At 48.2% G+C, this 9,605-nt stretch overlaps 1 protein-coding gene across 3 annotated transcripts in view; it reads right to left on the bottom strand.

Annotated features, from left to right (window-relative positions):
• Nucleotides 1–2,900: 2,900 nt before the first annotated feature.
• WNT5B (Wnt family member 5B) overlaps nt 2,901–9,605 on the bottom strand; it is a 104,849-nt gene continuing 98,144 nt past the window's right edge. For all 3 annotated transcript variants that reach the window (XM_033117885.1, XM_033117882.1, XM_033117884.1), the window contains 2 exons: nt 9,230–9,522; nt 2,901–4,324 (listed from right to left, as the gene is read on the bottom strand). In XM_033117885.1, the coding sequence (XP_032973776.1) occupies nt 3,866–4,324; nt 9,230–9,262 (492 nt within the window). In that variant the 5' untranslated portion in view covers nt 9,263–9,522 and the 3' untranslated portion in view covers nt 2,901–3,865. The remainder of the gene's footprint in view (nt 4,325–9,229; nt 9,523–9,605) is intronic.

Here is a 9,605-nt window from a genome sequence, read left to right as displayed (position 1 = left end):
TGCTGTGTCTCAGCCAGAAATGGTAAGGTATTTAAAATTTTTTACGTATTCCATGCCCCAAGGAAATGCCTCTCCATTTCCCCTCCAAAGTCAATGAAAAACATTCATCCTTGTGTTCATGGGTGTGCATGAGTGCGTGTGCACACACCCACCCCCACATGCACACACACATACACACACCAAAATACATGTATCCAGTGTCCGTGGAGACGGGCAATGCATCAGAACCTGTTTTAAAACGGAAATGCCTATTTCCCCCCCACCTTTTCAGGATGGTGTATAGCTCTTTGTCCAAGAAACAGGCTTCTTTCTTGATAAACTACTGCAGCCGTAAGATCTGTCTCATGGAGCAATCTCAACCACAGATGCCTTGCTAGTTCCTACAACTCCAGGGGATGACAAAGCTTAAGTAATAATGATTTAAGCTAGGAAGCAGGGCAGAATTTCAGAAACGATAACCACTGTGGAGTTTTAATACAAGTAGCAAGTTTTGTTTTTCACCTCAAATACTGGAGAGGGGACGACCACTAAATGAGTTCCCCATGTTAGGACTTGACATCCAAGTCCTTGACTTTCATCAGATGCCCCTGTGAACAGAGGCCTGCCCTGATCTTCCCTCTAGCTGTGACTGCCTTCCCATCGTCCCATCTATTTGTAAATGGCGGCAGTCAGGCACACCTTTCTCCACCACTGCCTTATGGCTCATAGGCTCTCCCACCAGATCCAGGCAGAGGATGGAGTGGAGCATCCCGGGGCACATCAATTCTGCTCTGTGGCATACGCTCTTCCCCTCTCATCAGAAAGGCTCCCTGGGACGGCTAGGACTGTTTGGTCCAGGCCTTACGTCCCACGCAACGACCTTTCAATTAGACAGCATGTTAATAATAGTTCATTTCAGGACTAGGGAATCCTGCATGGGGTGGCGAGAGCCCTGGGCTGGGAATCAGGACGTGGCTGCCTGTCTCTTTGTGGATCTTGTGCTAACACTAATGACAATAGGTCCAGAGTAGTCTCTGGACCACAGCATGCAGTCTCAGGTCCTTGTTAAATAAAGGTACACATAGTAGTTCCAGCTCCATCCCATCCCAACCGAATAAAAATTTCTGGTGCTGGATGCCTAGCACTCTGCATTTTTACAACACACTAAGGTTTGGGACCTGCTCAAGATTTGGAAGTCCTTATCAGAAAACCCAGGAGCTGGGGATCTATCATGTTCTCCTCCTGCTCTAACATTCTATGGTTTGGGGCAGACACTTGTTTTTTTCAGGTTGGTCTCTATATTCTCCAGCCACATTCCTGCAAGCATCACTGCCAATTCATCGGATTTAACAAGCATGTGACAATAACTGTAACTTCATCCCAACCTATTTCTAAAATGAAATATTTCGTAACCCTGGTTGTCAGTGGCTGCAACAATCGCATTGGTATTTGAACATATGACTTGCTCCCCACATCAGAAAGAAAACATTCAATATTTACTTTATCCCTTGCATGACTCTACAGGAAGACCTCCACACAATAGGAATGGTCCCTCCCCCTTCATGAACATGTCACTTTCTGGGATTGTGGACCAGTCACCCTCAACTAATTTCCTGTAGTTTCTGAGGATGACTTGGATTTCAGCTCTTGTAGTCTGAGCACCTGATACAAGGAAACTCTCCACGCTCTTGACACCAGTGACATGGGTAAGAGCAATGCCACCAACGTTTCAAAACCCTTATCACTGTTGATCTGTGTGACAGTTAGTTTATTTGGTTAAATACCAACTAATGAAGCCAGGGACATGGTTTTGATCTTTCATAGGCCAACTGACTTCCATCACTTTCTTTCATGGACCACGCATCTTGAAATTGTAGAGGGATGGCCGGTTAGCTCAGTTGGTTAGAGCATGGTGCTGATAACACCAAGGTTGCCAGTTCAATCCCCGCATGGGCCGCTGTGGGCTGTGCCCTCCTTACCAAAAAAAAAAAAAAAAAAAAAAAGAAAGAAAGAAAGAAAGAAAGAAAGAAAGAAAGAAAGAAAGAAAGAAAGAAAGAAAGAAAGAAAGAAAGAAAGAGTCGACCAAAGGAGTCTGAGTAACAGTGTGAAGGACAGTTATAGGTAAAATAACCCCTATGGCTGATGTTCTTTGATGTCGTCAGAAGGTTCCTCTTTAGATACTAAAGATACATGGCCATCGATACCCTCAGAAAGATTCTCTTTCAGATTGTTTTGTAGTATCATTTGCTCATTATAACCCAAAGTTAATTGCATAATTCTGTTATTTCCCCAGAAGTAAACTTTTCTAGAATAAAACTGGTGTCTTTATGGGTTACTAGTTCATCTGCAAGCTGGTCTCTCCAGTGCCCCGTGAATCACTGTCTCTCCCAGTAAGTCCTTCCTCCTTTTCTGGGCTACAGTATCTCCCTTCCCAGATCCCTGAGCGCTGCCTTACTCCCTCTTCTGCCCCAGCTACTGCAGCCAAAGCGGGGGCTGGCAATACAGGGAAGCGGCAGAGAGCACCTCATAGCCTGTGCTTTACCCAGGATCCAGTACACAAACTCACGGTAACTTGGCGGGCTGTCAACGGAGGAAGAGAAAGGGGAAGGTAAATGCGACGTTTCAACTTAAATCTCTGATTATTTTTGTTCAGAATAGTAATAATAATAGCTACCATTTATTGAGTATTTGTGGGAGCCCTTGGGGACAGCATTTCAATGCATTACCTATTTCATTCTCGTAACATTTTCCTGTCCCCGTCTCTAATTACCAAACTAGAACACTGAAAAGTCTGTTTTCCCTACCCTCTTCCATATATGAGTATGTACCATATAGCAGGGTTCTAAGGATTGGGGCAAAAATAAGAGGAGACTTATGAAAGATAATTGTGTGTCCGAATAAGGAAAGGGAGAGAAACTTCAGTGAAGAGTATTTAATGTCAGAGAGAAACTGTACATCTTGGGCAGAGATGAAGAGACCACGCCAGGCCAGGCGAGCCTGACCTAGCTATGCTTCCTGTCGTTCGTGAGGCCTCCCTTGATGGAGGAAGTGACAGCAGCAGCATCACGAGCTTCCTCTCCCATGTGGGAGCACAGTGCAATGTTCACTCAGTCTGGTTATGCACCCAGCTTTCTGCAGCTCAGGCACAAATATTCAGTTTGCATCTTTCCTGACGTGGCAGGCAAAATGACCCCCTTTCCTCCTGGTGCGGGAACTTGTGGCAGGAGCTAGTGAACTCTGGAGGAAGAGTAATTGTCACTGGAAAGACAGGCCTGGGAGTCTGGGGTGGGGCGGGTCCCATTGTAGTCACCGGGCAGAGATGACATCGGACCTCTCCTCATTCCTGTCACATGGATTCTGCAAGTATGCACACCAATGAAAAGGCAGGAAAGCACTGGCCCTGTCACAGAACCGATCAATATTCTGGGCAAGACCCTGAAGATGCAAAGGTTTAAGCTGAATTCCAGCCACCTTCCACAGGGCCTTTTCACCCAAAGGCTGGGGTTACAGGGCAGTCACCTACCCAGCAAAGACTCCAGCCTTCCAGACAAAGTCATTTTCTCCATCTAACCACCACCTCTCTCAAGGTCATGGTGGATAGACAGCGAATATTCCCAAGTCCCTACATCCTGAGAATCCCCGCCAAATGGAGGGAAAGAAAGACCTTTGCTCCGTCCACTGGAAGTTGAGAACCAGCAAAGTCCATCCTCAAAGATCTCCAGCATCTCTTAAATAAGCTTTTCCTTTCCATTTTCTTCTCTTAATTATTTATCATCCATCCATTCATTTATACAAATATAAAATATATTTATATAGATTTATATAATATAAACTTCTGTGAGGCAGAGTGGAGGAGAGTGCCGGGGGGTGGGGTGGGGTGCCCCGGCTATTTACAGACGTACTGGTCGACGACCTCCGTGCACTTCTTGCACTTGACGAAGCAGCACCAGTGGAACTTGCAGTGGCAGCGCTCCACCTGGACGCTCTTGAACTGGTCGTAGCCACGGCCGCAGCACATGAGCTCGCAGCCGTCCATGCCCTCCGAGGTCTTGTTGCAGAGGCGGCCCTGGGTGCCCAGGGAGCCCGTGGTCTCGTTGCGCAGGCAGTAGTCAGGGCTGGGGTCCACGTACACCAGGTCCTCGGGGGTGGGCGGGTTGAAGCGGCTGTTGACCAGCTCCAGCTTGCCCCTGCGGCTGATGCGCACGGCGGCCGCACTGTCATACTTCTCCTTCAGCTGGTCCCCCACCTTGCGGAACTCGGCCAGCTGGAGCCAGCAGGTCTTGAGGCTGCAGGACCCAGAGACGCCATGGCACTTGCAGGCTACATCTGCCGTCTTATACACAGCCTGGGAGGGTGGGGAGAAAGCAGGGAATGAGAAGGTGCATCCCGGATAAAAGGTGTCCCCAGGGTGGCCAGAGCAGCCAGAGGCCAAGTACAGAGGGAGGCTCATGGGGCAGGGGTGGGCTGTTTTTCAAATGTAGACAAAGATCTTTCCAGGGTCCAAAGTTGCTCAGACTGAAAACAGACAAAAGGAGCACTTACAAAGAAAAATGCTGGGGAGGCTAGCTAGCTCCATGTCTGGTCACCTACAGGACGGCAGGCATGTGGGGTGTGCCCTTTCTACTGTGTCCACTTCTTATCACCTGAAATTTGTTACAGTAAACGTGTCATCTTTACCATCAGGAAAAAAGGATATTTCTATCTGGATCAAAGTCTCAAGCAAACAAATAAAAACCAACACAATGTGCCCAGCTTTCACATGATGTGGAGCACAAGACAGAAAAAAGAACCCAGTTACATGACAAGCTTGGAACAGAAACTGCAGGCATGGCCCCGTTAGCCCAAGCTCTCCTGCCTCTGCCAGATCACCCGAGAATTAAAAGGTCCCCTTATCTGTATTACTAGTTGGTCATTAACTCCATAGAGGCATCAGGAGCGTCACTATAAACGACATCATATCTGTGAACAAGACCACGCCCCCTCCCCTCCCCCACCCCTGGGAGAGGCCACAGTGTGGAGGGAGGCCGTGCAATGGAGGAGCAGGTCAGTGGGCCCCACTCTGGGGGTGATTCATTTGAAAACAAATCCTCCCCAGAAGTCATTGAACCACAACATGTGGAGTGGATTTGAACTTGGGTTATCCCAAATCAAAATGTAAAAAGCAAGAGTAGACCAGAAAGCTGCTTACAAAGTGCTTTTCAATGAAAGCATATTGATGCATTGTGTCAAATAACCCTGGCAGCAGGCCCAGAAGTGCAGATGGCAGGATAAAAATGCAAGCCCGCTGCAGAACATTTTCTTATGCCACAGCTATTGTCACCAAGTGAGTACAGACTCATTTTTCAAGGGTTTTTCTCAGATTTCTTTTCAAGAGTCCCCAGATTGTGTCTTTATTCAGCATTGCGCAGAGACCACTGCAGGTGCAAGAAACAGCTTAACCATCATCAGCTCACGTTACTGTTGTCAAAATGCTTCCTGATTCTTTTTCCTGGTATGGAATTATTCCCGCTATTTTATGGTGGAAAACTTGAGACTCTAGAGAGCCTGAATACTGCTCAGGGCCACCCAGAAGGGACTCAGAATGTCCAGCACTTCTGCACTCCAGTCTTGGGGCTTAAAAACAGCTTAGGGTGGAGAAGAAAAAACAGCTTAGGGTGGAGAAGGAAGTGAGGCTCCTCCCCGAGGTGAAAGGCACCAGCCCTTGGCTGGCAGCTCCAGACCCAAGGCGACACCCCATTCCAACAGGCACTTCAAAGACAGAGCCTGCAATTATCCTTCTGGCACAAATCCCCAGTCTGGGCTGGAGCCCGACATTCCTCTGGAAATGGTCCTCGGTGTAGATGGGGGTCACCTGGCGCTGCCAGAAAGAGGAAGCATTAAGGGCTGGAAACTGTGTACCTGCCCCTCGGGACTAAGGGAACAGGATAAGCATCTCCACTGGGAGCAAACACTTAGGGAAATTGCGGGGGGAAGAGTCAAAGCAAGACCTCACAGAGTAAGGAGAGGAATCAGTAAAACAAATCCCAGAGGAGGCGTGTCACCGAGCCTCACTATTTAGACGTTCATTCCATCCTTCCTCTAGGGAGAAAGACTAGAGGTAATGTAGACATAAGATTTTAAAATATTTTATTATTGATAATATATATATATATATATATATATATATATATATATATATATATATATATATATATATATGTACGTTCCTCTTGTAGGAGAATTGGGAGATCCCAATTTGGGGCCTTTCCTGCTAACTGAAAAAACAATAAAATGTTCACTTTTTTTTTTTTTTAGTTTTACATCTTGCCCCTGAAAATCCCTCTCTAAGTCCTTCTTCCACTTCTGCCTAATGGTGTGACTGAGTTTGATAACTGACAGGAATGTCATGAAGATTAGGCAGCTTTTATCTGGAAAATGCTTAGGAGCCCCTGAGTGACAAGGCAGTATCAACCCGCTGTTCTGGCCATCAAGATCTAAAAATGGAGTTCCTGGAGACTCTGACAGGCCAAGGGAAATGTCTAGCAAAGTATGCCCAAGATTTACTCTGTGGTCAAGAGGTCAAATCCCAGTTATTCTGTTAAAAAAAAAAAAAATCTGGTTGTCAAACCTTAGTCCAGGGAATTTTTAATCCCTGCCACCACTTCGTCCTTCCTGAGACACTTTTTGTGTAGGTGTGAGGAGGTGGGAGGTGAATACCTCTGGCCTGAGCCGGTGATTGATGGCCTGGGCCTGTTCCTTGGAGAGGGGATACAAAACAGAGGGACAAGAGTTCCCCATGTGGAGCAGACAGGCAAAGGGAGAGATAAAGGGATGTGGAAGAGGTGTGGGACTGGGGGAAGGGGCCACAGACAGGGAGACAGACAGGGGGTTGCAAGGAACAGGGCAGACGCAAGGGAAGGTCCTGCCAAGATAGGGCCAGTACAAACAAACAAACAATTAAGGGCAATAAAACGAGGAGCCAGCAGAAGTGGGGTCAAGACTGAGACTGAAAGGGGGCCCAGATTAGGATGAATGCCTAGTCACCTCGGCATATGTCGCAATGCCCCAAGGACAGCTCAGAGCACAGACAGGAAACAGCCTTCCATGAATTTGACCTCTCACTAGGAAGCAATATGGGAACTTTAGTCTGCATATTCACATGCGCCCAGCCAGGAAGCGTTGCTGCAAAGAAGCCTATGCTGTGATCGCTGTGACCCTGTCCCTATTCGCACTGTGAGCCCTGTGATGCAGTCCTGGGGCACCTACAGCCCATGACAGGAGGCAGAGTAAGGCACAGCCCAGGAAAAGCACAAATGCTCTACGGCAGAGCAACACAGGGAGACTACCATCTGTGGGGGATGGGAGCGATTCGAGGAGTTGGTAGTATGTGAACTGGGACCCTGAAAAATGGATGCAGTTTGGGCATTTGGGAGATAAAGTGAAGATCTTAACCTTTTTCACCAATTTCTCTCCCTTCCTCATGGTTAGACACCAGAAGACTGGCCAGCGGACTGCTGAAGAGAGGAGCTGCTGGAGACTGGGGCAGCCGCACGGACCTAAGGCCATTCTGGTCTGTCTTCCCCGGTTTATACCGTAACAACCACAGTTCCAAGCACCAACCAGAACCCCTCTCACCACCACGAGTTAACACCACCCTACACACACCCACACGTGGCTGAAAAACAACTGGCTTCAGGTTATGTGATATGTAAGGGAGACACATGTAAAACACATTTCTAGTCCCGTTTATTTGCTATGTACTCCTATAAAACATGACTTAATTTTAAAAAATTGATACATAAACACATTTTTAGAACTATATCCATATCCTGTTACCGAATCACCAATGAACCAACATTAAGTTTCTGGATTTATTTCCTTTCAAGAAACCGCTGTTCTCATTTTTTAATTACTTTGTCTTTGCTCTCACTGAAGTACCCAGCCTGGGCCCCCTGAGCCAGCTGACGTGACATAGAGCTGAGTGTGGGCAACACTCCCAGAAAGAAGTCTGTGAGAGGCCTGTGGTCCTCTGGCCTCTGTCAGGACAGGGTCCCCCCACCAGGCACTCCAACCTCAGATGTGTCCACGGGAGACCGGGACGCATGTCCACACTGCCCTTCACACTGGAGACGCTGCGCGACCCCGTTTCCTGGGGCAGACGCCTCAGAGGGCAGCAAAGGACAGAGGAGTCTAGAGCATGTGCTCAGAGGTGGGTCTTCGTGAGACGGCGCAGGCAGAGCCGAGTACGCTCCCCAGCGCACCACAGAAAACACTATTGCCCAGGTACGCTCTGCACGGACGAAAATACGGCAAGTTCAGCTCAAGGCCTCCATTTTAGTTTCACTGAAACGAGGCGCAGAGAGCGTCCTACCGGGTTTCCCCGAAAATAAGACCTAGCCGGACAGTCAGTTCTAACGCGTCTTTTGGAACAAACATTAATATAAGACCTGGTCTTATTTTACTATAAGACCTGGTCTTATTTAATACAATATAATATAATATAACATAACATAACATAATATAACATAATACCAGGTCTAATATAAGACCCAGTCTTATATCATATCATATCGTATCGTATCATGTCCTATATCATATCATACCAGGTATTATATTAATTTTTGCTCCAAAAGACGCATTAGAGCTGATTGTCCAGCTAGGTCTTATTTTCGGGGAAACACGGTATCTTACATGAGCCCGGTGAGGCTGTCTACCTGAGCCATCAAGGGATGACTGTCCTTCACATTCCACGTGTGTTTAAAACTCCTAGCACACAACTGTGTTTACCATTAGACCTAAACGAGCTGCTGGACTGGGTTTCTGCACACAGATGTATGACGATAGTTCTAAAGACAGCTCCACTTTTCCCTGAGCTTTTAAGAAATCATAAACCCTAGACGAAGCCTAACAGCTTCATTTCCAATCACCCTATCTGTTCAAATTACAAAGAAGGGGCAGTCAAGACAAGAACTCCACTGGAATTCTGATCCTAAGACTGTACCCAAACGCTACAGGGAGAGATGACCCATGGAGAAATAAACAGGGCTAAAGAAATGACAAGTGCATGTGCCCGATGGGAAATGGGACTTTTTGAATGTGGCATCTCGGTCAGCAGTCATAGGTAAGAATCTCCCAAATCAGGCCAGCCCCCTTCCTGGACGGCCAGGCCACCAGGCCACGGCTCAGAGCTCAGCCCAGGGCAGCCCAGGTGGTCTTCAGTGTGTGTGGAGGGTTGGGGGCCAGGCGGGTGGTGGAGGGAGGTCCAGCTTACCCTTCGACCCGCCTCGTTGTTCTGCAGGTTCATGAGCACCCGGCCCTGCTCTTCTGATCCCTTGGCAAAGTTCTTCTCCCGTTCCCGGGCGTCCACAAACTCCTTAGCAAAGCGGTAGCCATACTCCACATTGTCCCCACAGCCACCCCACAGCCAGTCCCGGGGAAGGTCCTTGGGCCGTGCTGTCCGGCTGCAGCCACATGTGGAGAGCTCGCCCTCCCGGCAAGCCCGGCTGATGGCGTTCACCACCCCGGCTGCGCTGACTGCGTGGGTGAAGGCCGTCTCACGGCTCCCTGCAAGAGAAGGAAGAAGGGTGGTGAGGGAGGTTGGTTCTCCAGTGGAAGCTGTCCTTCCCCTCTGCCTCCCCCGGACCCTA

Source organism: Rhinolophus ferrumequinum, chromosome 10 (genome assembly GCF_004115265.2).
Source record: "Rhinolophus ferrumequinum isolate MPI-CBG mRhiFer1 chromosome 10, mRhiFer1_v1.p, whole genome shotgun sequence".
NCBI lineage: Eukaryota > Metazoa > Chordata > Mammalia > Chiroptera > Rhinolophidae > Rhinolophus > Rhinolophus ferrumequinum.
Note: the sequence above shows the minus strand (reverse complement) of the source record. Positions and strands in the feature narration are given on the sequence as shown.